At 37.1% G+C, this 16,221-nt stretch overlaps 1 protein-coding gene across 31 annotated transcripts in view; it reads left to right on the top strand.

The window, feature by feature from the left end:
• Positions 1 to 16,221, top strand: part of TMCC3 (transmembrane and coiled-coil domain family 3) — a 146,891-nt gene that overhangs the window by 124,311 nt on the left and 6,359 nt on the right. For 30 of the 31 annotated variants that reach the window (XM_068937559.1, XM_068937709.1, XM_068937789.1 and 27 more), the window contains one exon: positions 14,613 to 15,511. In XM_068937559.1, coding sequence (XP_068793660.1) covers positions 14,613 to 15,511 — 899 coding nt within the window. The remainder of the gene's footprint in view (positions 1 to 14,612; positions 15,512 to 16,221) is intronic. The other variant, XM_068937596.1, reaches the window with a different exon arrangement.

Raw genomic sequence — 16,221 nt, 5'->3', positions numbered from 1 at the left:
AGGACATTTCTGACCTTGCTTACCTGCTAGGCAGTCTGCTTTGATAGTAACATAAATACCAGGAGCTAAACGGTGTAAGTTGGAGTAACTGCCCTTGTAATATAGACTATAATTTCTTAGATAACCTTTTATTTGTCTGAATTCAAAGATATATAAGCAAAAGCATCTTAATACAGCAGTCAGTACAAGTTGTTTGGGGGCAGTCTAGCAACTGCTCTCCACGTGGCTCCTGAATTTTGACCTTGTTTCAGGACAGTAGTTGTGAAGTCTGGACATGTATTGTTGAATTTTCAGTAAAGGAACAGGAAAAAGCAGTCTTCAGAAATGCTTCAGAAATTCTTCATGGATGAGCAAAGAGCAGTAGCTGAAAGAAAGAGTGGGGATTGTCTTAGGCGTTATCGGCACCATTGGCTTGTGAAAGAGCTAAGGTGAGATTTGTCTATTTCTTACGCTTTGCGAGCAACTGCCTTCAGAAAGTGAGCATACTGGACAGTCTGTTTCTTTAGAAGAGTATCTGGAGAATGTTTTTCAATAGGTAATGCTTAGTGTGGAATATTAACTCACTGTGTGGAAATTGTAATTAGGCTAGCATCGTTTGAATCATCTCTCATGAGCCATATTTTTGAGGATTTAGTGGTGAAGGAAGGCTTCATCTGCCTGTTTAGAGCACTAAATACCTTGATTTATGGACTGTAGTTTATGCTGGTTAAATTACTCCAAGGAAATGACCAAATGAGAGATGAAGGAAAGAATATTTAGATAATTTTATAATGCTTTGATCTTTTAAAGTAACTTCTTTTTTTTTTTTTTTTCCCCATTCTCAAAGGTATGAGGTCTCCTGTTTAGAATGTAATATTGTTTATTATAGGATTCAGGAGCCTTATAGCTAAGGAGAGCTCCCTGCGCAGGTACAGAGCCCTGGCTCAGCGCGGTGCCAGTAACCGTGGTCCGACTCCAAGGACAGCATGACTCTTGTCTGCTTCCTTTCCCACTGAGCTCCGCTTTGTTCCTTTTTTCTGTGCTGTTGCTGTGACTGAATATGGTAAAATGTTTACAAGTCTTTTACACCAAAGCCAACAGTGTGATATGGGGCATATCCTTGTAGACTACCTGAATAGAAACTTAAGAAGGGGAAAAATGCATCTATTTAGAAAGTTTAGAGGAGAGAGAGACAGGCATGCTGGGAATAGTTTGGATATAATATTGATTGTGGTTTCATTTTTAATCAAATCATATTAGTGAACAGTCTGCTAACATCTCCACAATTCTAAAAGAAGAAAGAAATAATATGATTTTAATATGTAGGAAACAGTATTAAAGTAGAATTGGAGACTTGTGTTTATGTCTATATGCTTTTGGGAAAGGCTCTATCTTTAGCTTGAATGAAGGATGAAAGAATGGCATTTTCTGATGATAATTTTTATTCAGCACTCTGAATTAAGGTTACAACCTGCATTAAAAAGCCCCTCAGGTTGATTGTAGTATTTTACAGTTTAATAAAAGCATATGACTGAGCTTCTGTATCCCACTTTAAATGGTTCTGTTGTTGTGCTGTAACGGCCAACAAACACGGGCAGCAAACCCACTCAAGTTGGGCAGCCTGTAGCTTCCTACACAAAAGTTGTAACGAGATGTGTCCAACTATTTGACTATGACAGTTGTTGGAGGGATGCTCTCCCAGTTTTCTGTAGTTAGGTCAGGGAAGCAGTGACTTTCAATAAGCTGGAAAATAACTCTTAAAAATGCTCTGAGCGTCTTCCGTTGTTTGCATACACTTGGCATAGAAGTTGATTGGTGAGCTTTGTGACTCAGTTCCTGGAAGGAGTAAGTCAGGAAAGGTGAGCGTTTATGTAATTGTAAGTGACAATTTGATGGAGCAGAAAAGCAATAGTCCGCGCTCTTGTTTCAGAAGTGCGTAATAATTATTGCTGTCCTGGCCTAGCTAGTGTGGGTTGTGGCTTTAAGAAAATCTGAAATATCTCTTTGCTTCCTTAGGTATTTTTTGGGGATAATATGAATAACTCCTAGTGCCGTTTCTGCTTAGACAATACAGGTAGTTTCATGTTCTTTTGAAGCATGTGACGCTTACCAGCAATGCTGTAAGAGATTCTTGGGGTGAAATATGGGTCTACGCTAATACCTTATTTGAAAATCATGTCTTTACCTCACTGTGGACTTACCTAGCACTATGGGATTAATAGTAGGTACATCTGGGGATGCAGCAAAATCCACTCTCTAAGATTGTTTTTTTACTAATTAAGCAATATATTATCAGTTGCATCAGCTAATGGATTACAGAAAATCGTGTTCTTTGAATTTGGCAGTATCCAGAACTAACACTTGTTGCTTGATTAAAAACCATCACTATCATTTTAAAAAGATAGATTGTTCTAGGATAGTCTTAATTTTCTTTATCTCCGTGTATAAATCTGTTAATAAGAAGCATTCATGCAGAAATTGGCAGATCAAATACATTGCAGATAAGGAGCATGACAGAACTAATTTAAGGTAAAAAGGTGAAGTTACAAATATTAGATTAGCAAAAGCAAAATAAGAGGAAAGCTATAACTGAAAAGAAAAATGTACAGACTCAGTGGCTGAAGCACCAAACTATCAACATAGGTGTTATTCTTGTAGCAAGCTATAGTTATTTTTATTTTTGTAAAGTTGACTGTGTTGCAGTATTCAATGACAGTATTAGGATTTCCTGTTTCCACAAAACCCTTATTTGATTAGCAAGTGGTCCTTGTTAATATGAACTGACAAGTTTGCTTGTTTTGTCTTTAGACTCTAAATTACAGTTAGCATGGTGTCTGGCCTTATAAACATCTTGGTAAAGTAAGCCTGTCTAATTGTATTTTAACAAATATTACTTGAAGAAACCTTATCATTACCTAAGAGGCATTATCCCAGAACAATTAATTGTTGTTTAGTATTGCCTTATCTGATTAAATAAATAATCCCTGTGACACCATCATGTTCTCTGAAGGGCTGAGATGAAACAGCCAAGATGTCCTTAATGATGTTGAGATCCAAATTAAATTGTGACTTTAAAAATATTATTAATACCCTCTATCCTCTAGATTTTTTTTAAGCACAAAAGACTGAAAGGCCTTGAATATGAAAAGGGGATTGTAGTATTTACCCCAAAGTAAGAAAGGACGGTTGGACTATGTTGAGCACAACTTTATATGGACATGTCAATGTAGCAAAGAAGTTCCATAAAATATTGGCTTGTAATATTTTATCAACCCTCTCAATTCCAACATCTAAGATAAGAGTTTTTAATTTCACTATACTAAATGACTTTAATATTAGCTGCATGGTTTTAGTGGGATAAGAAAAAATGCCTTGGGCATGGTTTTTCCACTGAGTCTATTTTGTGCTCTGTTCTGTGTAACCTCGTGTGCTGCGCAGTTTGTGAGCACTTTCCAGTGATCTGTTAAACAAAGTCACTTCTGTTTCTTTCCTGTGATTCTAATCTCTCTTTCCTCCCGGGGAAGAGGTTGGGTTTCGTTTTGGAGGGCAAAGAGAAAGGAGAGGAGTGTGTGTTTTTTTTTTTTTAATTTTTTTTATTAGTTTCTGAACACTGAATTTGTTCATAAATCTTTTGCATAATGTATATTCTTCTGTGAGCTTAATACTGCATAAGGAGATGTTGAGCAAAAGTGCCTTGCAGATGGAGTAGAAGGCTGTGAGATTTGTAATGAGCCTTTAGTATCTGCTGTAGTTCATTCCATCCTTGACATTTTAGATCTGGCCAAACAGAGACAGATGTATTTTCAGTCTGCAAACGTCTCTGTGAGCAAAAGTCTGCTTTCATTTGCCAGTGCTATCCAGGCAATACGTAAGGGTTACTACTCCAGCTTGTTCAGAATGACATCAGACCCTTTGTACCATATTCTCAAAATTTTGTGAATCCTCATTAATGGCAGTTGTTTAAAGAGCAATTTCTTTCTTTACCCCTGAAACCTCTAAAGCTGTGATTAACACTGTTGTTATAAGTAATAAACTGATTTAAGTAGATTTTAACCTAGTTTATCTTCCAGAATTGTCTGAATTGCTATCTTAAATTAATTTGGTTTAATGAATCTCACTAATTGGGGGTCTGTCCTCTCAGGATCGGAATATTTTGAGACTAGATAAAAACTTATCTGTGGAGTTTTATTCCTCCTCTCTAATTGGGTGAATCACTTGAATTTCTTTTTCAGCTGGACAAACATTCTGTGTTTCAGTTTTTTTAAATAACTGATGTTATCTTACTGGCTTGTGGAACTTCCCTACACTACAATTTCTCTTATGGCTTGAGATACCTTTCGTAATGCCCATTAGTGTTTGAAGTGTACGTTGTATACAGAACTGTGAAATGAAAAGGGAAAGAATGGAATTGTTTTTTGTGAAGACCATTACCAAGCACAAATAGTGTATTGTTTTAGTTCAGGAGGTAGAACATTCAATAAAATTGATATAACAGTCTTAGCTAAACTTGGATCAGGGAAAAAAGACTGATAGGAAAGCTGCCTTTTTTTTTTTTTTATATATAAAAAAACAATCTTCCAACCTTTTATAGGAAATGAATTGTGCCAGTAGAAACTCATAAGCATTTCAAAGGATGCTGTGAGAAATTATTCAGAATTGTTTACTAAGCTATAAAGCAGTATTTTAAAATACTGTGGTTCCTTCAAGAGACTTTAAATTAAGAGTTTATTTAAAATTTGCTATAGGCTTGTACAGGATATTTCTTCCACTGCAGCTAACACGCAGGCAATTGATGCAGCAAATGTGTTGGTTGACAAATATGCTAACTGTGGCTCAGGTATAAGAACAGGAATGTTTCTGTGATTGCATTGAGTGTTCTACAGTCTCTATAAATTGAGTAGGGTGATTTCTATCCTAGTCTCCTCAAAAAAAAGAATGCTTATTGGCTGAAAAATGCCATTTTCATCGCTTTAGAACTGTCCATGAATTCAAGTAAGATTTACTGAATGCTTTTTATCAGGAGATGAGGTTCAGATCTTAGATCTATAAAAGCAGGAAGGTAGAAGATGCTGCCTGCATGCCTCTAGGAATTAGAGCAGTTGCTAAGTATCTCAAATTTGGTTCACTTTTCAGCATGGGAGTATGCAAGCCCACACCAGGCATGATTCAGGACAGCACCCAAACCTCAGCTTAGGTAGTCATTAATTCTTCAGTGTATTCTCCTCTGTGTGTATGGAGCCCCTTCAAAAAGGGATTCATGAAGACTGACTTGAGATTTACTTGTAGATGCATGCTCGTCTTCAAAACATGTGCTATTTCTGTCTTTTTTTTCCTCTTTGGAGAAAGGTTTTTTTGTGTGTGTGTGTGACTTCATTTTTAGTTGTAACTACTTGAATTGATTGTTAGAGTGTAAACTTAAAATAGCATACAAAGAGCAGGTTCTCTAGAAGGTACGCATCAGCTCAAACATGGCTTTAATTTATATATATGAGATTTTCTGTGGACTAGTACATGCTTATAATGACTTTATATTGATGTAAAATTTATATATATTTATAAAACCATTCATGAATGCATTTATAAATGCATGTTTATTTATAAATATGCACTTATATAAACAAGAAGGCATATGTAGGTATTTAAGGATACAAGTAATGTTGAAGACTCTTCCTGCAGAACTGCTATAGTTGTTCTTAAAAATATTTGATTAATTCTATTCACAAATGGAAATCATTGCCTATGACCCAGTTTAGTAGCATAGTGTCAGGAGAAGAAAACCTTATTCCATTTTATTTTTACTTTGCAAACAAATGTTGTTTACATTAACTTGGACAATGTTTCATTTTCTTCCTGGAGGAAGGCATGCAAAGCATACTGGCTGAGGAAGAAAGTGTAGTTCTGTGTCCTGATGCTTTATGTTTCCCATTCAGTAAAAAGAAAGGAAAAGATCTTTGCTATTTTAAAAAGAAACGTAGACATGGAAATGGTCTAAATTCTGTTGTTGTGATCTTTAGGAGGCAGTGGGTTAAATCGGTTTAATCCACGGGGAATTGTGGTGCTTACTACAATGCAATTAAGATGTTTTCTCCAGAGTTTTTATTCAGAGCAGTGTTAATCAGTTGTGTATAGTATTTTAAACTACTATTATTACAGCAGTGCTTTTGAATAACAGTGACCCATATAGTAATGCATCTATGTGGTTCTTGTTTTAGTTGTCCTTATCTTGCCTAATGAAATACAATTTTGATGATTATAATAATTTTAAACTTTATTTAAAAAGTGGGATTTTTGAATAAAATCTTGCATCTCTCTCGACTTTCTTTTTTGAGTTTACCTTCTTTTTTTCTCTCTTTCAGTATATGTAGATGATGGAGTGTATTCAGAGATTCTGAATTTTTGTTTCCTGGGGTTTTTGTGCCCATTTTCCTTACAGTTCTCTGCCTTTGGCCTTTTTTGTAGTGCTGAGTACAAATTCAAGCTTTTATCTAATATCAGGTAGGGAACACATTTGAAAAAAATGAGCTTCATGTATGTTTAATGTGACTTGAATAGTCAAAACTTGCTTGTGTATATAAGTAACTAAATGTAAAAATAGAGTGCTCTCCAAAACGGAGATCTCATCCTCAATAGCTGCCTGAAGCACAAGGAGTGGTGGCAGCGACGGTGGTGGTGGAGGGGAGATCTCGTGGTGTTCAGCACTCTTCCAAGTTCAAACAGGTCTATTTGACTGGTGCTGACCACATGCATCTGGAACTAGATACTGAACTTGATGGGCAAGCCCAGTTTATAGCCCCTAATGCCTAAAAGTCAGAGAGTGGGAGTAATATCAGATATGTGAGCACTCTTAAAAGACTAGAGAGGGATCAAAGCTGCATCTGCAACCATGACAGTAATTCCTGTAATAGTGAGAACTGACATCTAAGCTTCTCTCTGGGCAGCTTGTGGTCGTTAGCTACGTAATGTAGTGAAGGCCTAAGCAAAAAATTCTGCTTCATATTGAAAATGAAATTAAAATGCTGTGTGTAAGCAGAATTGCGGATGTAGAAGAAATGTATTTTTGAGGTTTTACTTTATCAGCCCAGTGTGGAGAGATGGGAGGGGGGAGGAAAAAAGAGAGAGAGCGAGCAGGCTGCTTTGAGTAAGTGACTCAGTTCATGTACAGGACCAGATGCGTTTGTTTATGTGCTCAGGATGTGCTGCTGCAGCATTAAGGCAAATCAAAGATCTGTGTGATGGAGTTATTGTTCTATTGTTTATAAATGGAAGTTTTGCAATGCTTAAAACAAACAAAAGACCTGTGTCTTACTGCAAATGATGGCTATTCTATCTGGCTTTGAAGTGTTTTATCTCTAAATAGTAGAACTTTCAAGATTCCCTGCTACTATAAAATCTTGAACTGCCTGTTACAAAGTAGGTTTTTATAAGCATTGCCAGCTCAAAGCATTAAAAAGTCTTGAATTCGACTTCATAAAATCGATGTTTGGTGGGGGATTGATTTTTCTCAGTCTGTAAACCACGGTATTTTAAATCTCCGTAACATTGTCTGTGTTTTGGGGGAAGGAAGAGTTCATTCATTGTTGACTATTAAGTTTGACGTGTGAGTTATTTCCCTCTGAGGACAAGAAACTTTTTTAGTAATATTACCTAAGTCTTTCATATGATTGCATGATTCCAAGAGCTGGAATTTCAAGTTTTGCAGTCTCAGTAGCAATTCAGTTAAAAAACATCCACTGTGAAGCGGAAAGAACTGGATGAGGGGAAGCAGGTAGCTTTATCAACATGTAACGGATAATTTGTGGTGTGAAGTTGGACTGTTGGATATATGAAAGAAAAAGCACTCTAAATCCCCAAAGATGGAAGGTCAGAAGGATATGTTGTAACTATGTGAAGTACGCAGTCATGGCTAGGACCTGCCTGGCTTTCTATCAAATTCTCATTTGTGAAAAAGGACTTAAACATTGAAAATGTGTACCAGCTGACTCTTCACGGAATATTTCACATTATTCTGGAAAATGTAATTCTTACCACCTGTTGGAATGTTTTCAGAAAGAGAAAGCAATTAATGGGAGAGGAGGAAAAATTCATAAAAGCTAGTAAGGGGGAAAGCATTTATTAGACAACATAAAGTCGAGTTGAATAATCAGTTTAGAAGAGGAGATACAGAATGCCTTGTATCACTCTTCAAAAATATGCTACCTTCACACTGATTCATACCGGCTGTATTTTGAGGGATTCGTGTCAGGTGAAAGGCACTTCCCTTTAGTGGGAGCTGGAGCACCGGATTCTCATCAACATTTTTGGATGGAAACACCCATGTAGCAGCTGGGGCTCCCAAGTGTTTCCCTATTTTGCTATGGAAACCTGAGAGAGAATGAGCGTACGCACAAAAATGTCTTTAAAATTTTGATTTAAGACATTAGGAGAGAGCATTTTTTGACTCTAGATTAATTAGTGATGCTTATGTCAAGGGAGGGGGCTAATCTGAAGAAAATAGTTAGTATGGGGTGTGGAGCATACCTCTTGCACTCTGGGAACTTAAAAATAAGAGCATAGTAAATCTGAGTGCTAGTTCAACCCTGAGTTGTTTTCCCCAGCCAGAACAGTGATTTTATATGACTGCTGGGCAGTAAATGGAAAGTGGTTTATTTATTTTCATAAAAGTCTGCTGAAGTTTAAAAGGTCTGGGCATGGAAGTCATTTGGTCTGCTTGTGTCAGTTTTGCACTCCAGAACAGCCTGAACAGGATTGAAACACTAATGAGAGAGTGATGAAATTGGAAATTTTCCTATGGATCCGTTTTGAAGGATACGTTGTTAGTAATAAAGCAGAACACTACCTCTTCCCCCCATTGTTCTCTGCTCCCATTGTTGGTTTAATCTGAAGTAGTACCGTATCTAAAGATCTGTCTACACAGAAGCAGCAACCTGACTAATTTGGCATTAGTTCATTCTTATCATTAGCAATTAGATGAAAGGTTGTTTCTGGGTCGCTCTTGTTTTGACCTGAGCGCAGTCATAGGATTTGTAGCAAAACAATGTTGATGTGAACTCAGTTATTTGGGACACAGGTTGTATGGAGATGGGTATGAAGATATTTAGTGCTGACAACTCAACAGATTAAAAATTGCCCCTACAGGAACACCAGAACTTATGCTTATATGCTCTATCTTTGGCATTTCTTTCTACACAGTAGGTTTTAAAGCATTTTAAAAAGAAATTTTTCTTTTTTGCTTGAACTAAATTAACAAGTGTATTTTCGTCTTTATTGGTGGGGTTATGCTTAAGTCCCAGCTCTGTTGTGGTAAAAAATAAAAAATAAAAAAATAAAATGGAGGTGAAAAGTAGGCCATCAAAATGATCCTGAGAAGGGGTCGATTCCATACCTCAGATCTTGCCATGATAAAAAGATAATCTGGTTATGACCTGATATCATGATAAAAATTGCTAAAAGGTACTTAGTATGAGAAGTTAATCTTTATAATTATCAGACCACATTGGCATGATTGGCAAAACTTTCTGAAGTATCCCAAAGCTGCAGGCTAGTTTGCCAGTGTGTGATGCCTTGCTCATGAAATGATTTTGAAACTCCCAAGCACTTCAAATATTGAAGTGCAGGTGGTAGCCAAAGGGTATATGGGATTATCTTGAAACTATCTGTGATAAAGCTAGGGATTGCAAAAAAAAAAAAAAAAAAAAAAAAAAAAAAGCCTATATTTCCTATATTTATATTAGCTTTCCAGGTATTGTCAGCCAGTACTCTCCATCTCTCTCTGCATCAGTTTTCACTAATGAGACAGTATATAAACTGGACAGATTTTTGGTTTTGTTTTAAACATTGATAAGAAATAGGCTACTGAGTTGGAAACAATCTTTGACTACTACCTGGAATGAACTCCTAATGTGTTTTAGTGAGAGCCTTACTGCTTGTCTCTAACCTTGTCTGCCTTTTTGACAGGAGGTAGAGGAACTGTTGATAGTAACATAAAAGATAAATGTTCTTTTATTTGTCTCCATCAGCCATTTGCCAGGTGGTCTCAGGCAAATCACTTACCCTTGATCTCTGATTTCCCTGGTATAAAATAGAGGCAAGCTTTGCAGTCTCCCCTCACTGCTGCATTCTCAACCCTCCCTGTTAGTATGGTGCACTGAGTGTAGGTACTTCTAGATACTCCTATTAAAGAGCTCTTAAAAAAGAAAATCTTGAGGAGGAGGTGTTTAACTGCGGCATTCAGCACAGCAATAATTTAAAGTCTTTGGGGATGGTTTTCTATAACTTAGTTGAGCATTTAAAAGTTTTCATGATTTTTAAGCACCTTTTTCAGGCTTCTTTGAAGCACTCACCTCTAGTGAATTTCAGAAGGAGCACTGGATTTGAAAGAGGTGGTAAAACTCTGCCCAAATGGTTCTCTGCTTTGAGAATATGCTGAAAAAGTAGCAAAAAGCTCTCTGCGTGCTCTTTAATCCATTGGAACCCTCTGTGCCTCTAGTATATGTATCCTTCCTAACAAAAAAGAATTACTCCTGATTATTTTTGTTTCTGTTGCTAAGCCTACAAGCTTTAAGGCTGCCTTATCCTATTTTGTATGTTTCTTAAGGGATTATTTTTCTAAGCACTAATCAGATACCCTGTGAAAGTCTTGCAAAACAGACCTTAAAATTGTCATGCAGTGAGGAGGATTTGGGGGAGCATTTGAACTTGGATCTCTTGAGTCTTGGGATAACATTGTTACTGCTGGGCTAGAGAGCAGTCGCAGGTGGGTCTTTGCTGAGCTTGTTCCATGGAGCTATTGAGCTAGAAGGCAGATGATGGGGCACTTGTCTAGAAATACTTGAGCCCTCCAGTGCCTGCTTGCTTCTGATAAGCAGTATGTAGCATCAACAGAAGGTTTCAAGAGCCTCTGTTGCCTGAATAACCTTGCAGCATGATGGCAAGAGGACAACTGCCAGTTAGGTCACCATATGCTTAGAGGAATATATTGGACATGACTCTTCTGTACCCTCGGTGAGCTCTCAATCCAGTAAGCTAAATACTACTCCTACCACTAGTTTTGTGACTCTAGAAACAATTCTTTTCTAAAATTATTTACTGAATCAAAGCTGAACTTAGGAGTGGTTTTTACTCATTTCAGAAGTAAACTTACCGTGTGCTGATTTTTCTCAAATCTACCTATCCCTGCTTGCAAGAGCAATGCAACTTCTAGCTGACGTAATCCCTTGACAGTATTGTTCTTTTTTCCCCTCTTGCTGTTGCAGCCTTGAGGAAGGACCTTTCCTTCCAGGAAGGCAAAAGGTGCATGATTATATAGACCTTGCTGACTGCCAGGGACTCCAGTGAGGGAGAGGACATAAGGGAGGAGGGAACTGGTTTGGGCTTGTATCCAATTATTACAGTATATTTTTAGAATATTTTGTACTAAGGAAGTAAACACTTAATGTTGTGTAAAGGTCAGAGATAGACCACACCCATTCTTGGAAGTATGTTCAGCTTGTCCTGTTTAACATCAGTGAAGGTTCTGACTTGTGTGTATGTGCAGTTCAGTGATTTTTTTATAGTATAATATTGTGCCAAAACTTACTCAAAGCCGTCTTCATGTTGTTTTGGGAAACTGTTGTTTCATGGTCAGCTTTTTCTTGACTGCATTTGTCCAGACCCAGTAAATAAAGACATATTCACGATATGGGTTACAGAACTAGTACCTAGTTATTTGTCTTGATTACTTTTTAACCATATGAGCTTTGGAAAGATAAAAGTATCCTATGTGAAACTAGTTTTGTTCATATTGAATGCATATTTTGGCTACCACAACAGTGTTGTGAGGACTTAAGAATTACTGTTTATAAAGTGATCTGTAAAAGCTAAATTTATTTTTGCTATTGGTAATACTTCTAGGACTTGTTCAATTAAAAAAAAAAAAATCCATAAAGATTGAAGTTAATTTTGAGCCAGCTGTGATTTTTGTCACTCTTCAAATGAAGTATTGCAGTGAATATAGAATGCCGCTCCAGGTGTGTGTCATATTTGTGCTAATATTAAAATGAGACCTCATTAATAAAGTAGATTTTATGTGAAGTTCATTTGAATCTTAATATTAAATCATATACAACTTGAATGCATTCACATAAATGACTTATTCCTTTTTAATAACTAAGTATATGGCTCAATGTTAATTCTTTTAAGCAAACTGATTAAGTGCAAGGTTATTAGGCAAGAGCACTGGTTTAATCCTTAGAAAAAACTCCAAGTGTTGAACATCACCATTAACCAATATTCTCCAAAAGAAATCGTCAACATCAGAACTGTTCAGTCACATTTTGCAAGCGTCCATTTAGCTTAGAGATTGATGAATGTGAATTTCGGTGTTGCCTGCTTTTTACTGTTGTCAGAATCCAGAGCCTGCAGAGGACCCTTTGAAATCAGCAGTGGCATGGTAGAAAAGGAGAAGCAGGCTCTTCTGGCTTCATGAACTTACATGGAAAGGGTTTGGCTAGGGAGGTTACTGTCATTAGACCTTGAATAATTTATTGCTATACCATTTTCCTGCCAGCCTACCAGTTTTTTTAAAGTTTTTATTTATGAAAACATAGGTAAAAAGCCTCATTAACTGATGAGGTAAACATCACTTTTTGTTAATAGTAGGGGGGAAGGGGTTGGGTTTTTGTTCTTACTTTTATTAGACGAAAGTTTATTGCAGAAATTTTGGTGAGATGCATTTTACTTTTGAAGCAGATATGGCAGTCTTAGGCTTGTTGTCCTGTCATCTTTCCTCAAAGAGAAATTTGTGAGAAAAGGTACGTAGAAAACTGAGATTTATGGACTTTCAGGCCATTGCAAGTATTTGCTTTAGTGATGACTCTCAGAGCAGTGTTGTAGCAAAAACCGTACTGTAATCCTGAGTAATGTAATTATGAGACTATGAAGTAGGAGTAGATCTTGTCTCTGAAATGGTCAGTTCAGATCCAATTTTATGGCTGTATTTCACTCTCTGTATTTGTAATCCCTCATGTGATGGCTGTGGGGAGAGAGTAGTTTTCATGGTACATCTGTGCATGATGCATATCACTAACAATAGTATCTCAAGTCTCGTTCCTGAGCCTGTATTTGAAGGGCAGTATAGGAATGCTGGTGGCCCCCAGGAGGGCAGCCAAAACTTGCAGGGGTGGGAAAACAAGCCTTTCAGCAATGCTTAATTTTTTTTTTTTTTTTTTAAATCAAGAACAAAAATTGAGTGGTGACCACTGGACAGGTACATGTGCAGAAGTCTTGCTGTGGGGAACCATACTAAATACTGTAGTTGGAAATTGCACTTTTAACACAGTAAGTTAGGCCTTTTTGAGCAATGAGTGGCCAAACATTTGAACAGCTTTCCCTGAAAGCATCTTTTAAAGATATGTTTTAATCCGGCTTCTGCCGTCTCTCTGCAATGGTCTTGCCCAACTACTACTATTGTAGTAGTTCCCTTTGGTGTTAAGATCTGAAAACCCGTTATGGCCAGTGTGTTTGTTAAACAGTCTCTGTAGATATGAAGTTGTGACAGCTTTAATGAAATGCTTCTACTTTGTCGCAGGGGCCAGTGTGTAATGATAACAGGGATGAACCGTTGTGGTTAGGTCATTCTGGTTGCAGCTCCTCAGTGACTTTGTCTTTATGTGAGGAAATACTGTTTTATATCAAGCTATCTTGGCTTTCTGTTGAGAAAGATGAATAATATGTTATCTCAGTGTTGTGACCAAGTGGACTAATTATTTTTGCTACATTTCCTTTGAGAATGATTAAGGTGTAGGATCGTAGGTGTACGCTTGAGTTGATGCTTCTTCCCCCCACCTCCCGCCTTGAGTTTCTGAAAATCCCACTCAGTGAATTTGCTATTAAAGCAGACTTAGCTACAGGTGATTAAGTTGTTGGGCATCTTCATCAAGCACAAAAAGTCGGATGATGACCAGTTTTTCCTCTGTACTCTCTGCACTAAAAACTAGCAGCTGCTTCCTGCTGAAGCTTGCAGTAAGCTTCCAGGAACTTTCAGCTAGTTGTGCAAAGACTTTGTGTGATGAATTGGGTGGAAGGAGTATGCATCAAAAAATGACTTTAACCTGGTAACATATATTGGATGGTATAACCTTATTTTAGAGGGAAAAATCTGTCTACATCTGTATCAGCGTTTGACCATTGCTAAGAGAATGATAGGATAATTATGTAAAGATCTCTTTGAATCTCCTGAAAATAAAAATATATATTTAATATATTTTAAAATATAGTAAATGTAATAATAGATAATAACATATACTGTGTGTATATGTATTTATAAAATATTTTATTATATTTTAAAATGTATTTAGAAATCTTTTCTAGCTAGTATTGTTTTGATTTTATAAATAACTAAATGATTTTCAAAAAAATATATATTCATTCTTATTCTTCTTACTGCTTTTTTAACAGAGACAGGCAAGTTGTGGTGTTTATCAGCTTAGGGAAGATGAGGAAAAATCCTTCATAATTTCAAAGAAAAGTTCATTCTATTTTGCTACTTTAAACTACTTTATATTCTGGATTTGTCATAATATATGGCAAAATTGAAACTGAAAGTTGGATTTCAAAAATAAAATTCAAATTCCATTTTTCTTTTTCCCTCCCCTCAGGTAGAAAGACATGACATGAATACCCTGAGCTTGCCACTTAACATTCGCCGCGGAGGCTCTGACACCAACCTGAACTTTGATGTTCCAGATGGGGTCCTAGAGTTTCACAAAGTTAAACTCAATGCAGATAGCTTGAAACAGAAGATCCTCAAGGTCACAGAACAAATCAAAGTTGAACAAACAGCTAGAGATGGAAATGTGGCTGAGTATTTGAAACTAGTAAACAGTGCAGACAAGCAACAGGCTGGGCGCATTAAACAAGTCTTCGAGAAAAAGAACCAGAAATCTGCGCACTCCATTGCCCAGCTGCAGAAGAAATTGGAACAGTATCACAAAAAGCTCAAGGATATTGAACAAAATGGATCCTCCAAAAATTCTAAGGATACTTCCAAAGATAACTTGAAAGATACTCAGCATGGAAAGCTTCGTACCTCTGGGCATGGAACTGAGAGCAGCAAATCGGGTGTCCCGGGTGTCTCCTTAACACCACCTGTCTTTGTTTTCAGCAAGTCTAGAGAGTTTGCAAACTTGATTCGAAACAAATTTGGTAGTGCAGACAACATCGCTCATCTCAAAAATAGTCTGGATGAATTTCGGCCAGAAACCAGTTCTAGAACATATGGTGGCAGCGCTACTATTGTGGCCAAACCAAAATACGTTAGTGATGATGAATGCTCAAGTGGTACCTCTGGCTCTGCAGACAGTAATGGGAATACTTCCTTCGGCGCTGCTGTGGCGGGCACCCTGGACAGCCAAGGAAAACTTTCCATGATTTTGGAAGAACTAAGGGAAATTAAGGAGACGCAGTCCCAATTAGCTGATGACATTGAGAATTTAAAAACACAATTTAAAAGAGACTATGGCTTTATTTCTCAGATGTTACAGGAGGAAAGATATAGGTACTTTTTTTATTTTTTAACTGTTCTCTTGAAGTGGCTTTGAATGAGTAAGTGTGTGTGTGTGTGAGACATACTTCAGAAACAACAGGATAAACTCCAGTTGATATCTGGTATCAAAATGTTCCACTCCTTCCAGTACCTGAAAATACCTGCAAAACATTAATATCTTACAGATATTTTCAGATAATGTGGTGGTTCTTTGCCTTTTGTCCAAGGCTTATCTGAAAATGTTGCCATCTGAGATTTTACTGGCATATTGTATTATGTGAATACTTGTATAGGGGATGCCAGCTGTTTGGTAACTAATGGAAAGCTTCTGGTCTATTATAACTTGAAAATGATGATCAGTCTGCAGTGTAACAGAGCTAACTTACAGCTGATAAGTACACCCCCTACTCCTGAGTACATTGTACCTACACCTCTGGGACATATCGAGTGGATGCAATGTCACTGTGTATCCTGGTGTAACAGGCTGCTGTGGAATGTAATTTTAAGTGCTGTAGCACAGCTTCCTCCTGAGTTTGCTACTTGGTGACTACCCCCTTTATCACCCACTGTGGCAAGTGAGATCTGGTCTACAAAGTGTTTGCACCTGCTGTATCTACTTCCCATTTGTCGTATCGCTTGTTAAATCAAGTGTTGATTCCACTTCGGTGGTCAAAACCTCAATATGAAACACCACATTTAATATTTCCCTTGTTTACAGTTCT

This window comes from Struthio camelus, chromosome 1, assembly GCF_040807025.1.
Source record: "Struthio camelus isolate bStrCam1 chromosome 1, bStrCam1.hap1, whole genome shotgun sequence".
In the NCBI taxonomy this organism is placed as follows: Eukaryota; Metazoa; Chordata; class Aves; order Struthioniformes; family Struthionidae; genus Struthio; species Struthio camelus.
Note: the sequence above shows the minus strand (reverse complement) of the source record. Positions and strands in the feature narration are given on the sequence as shown.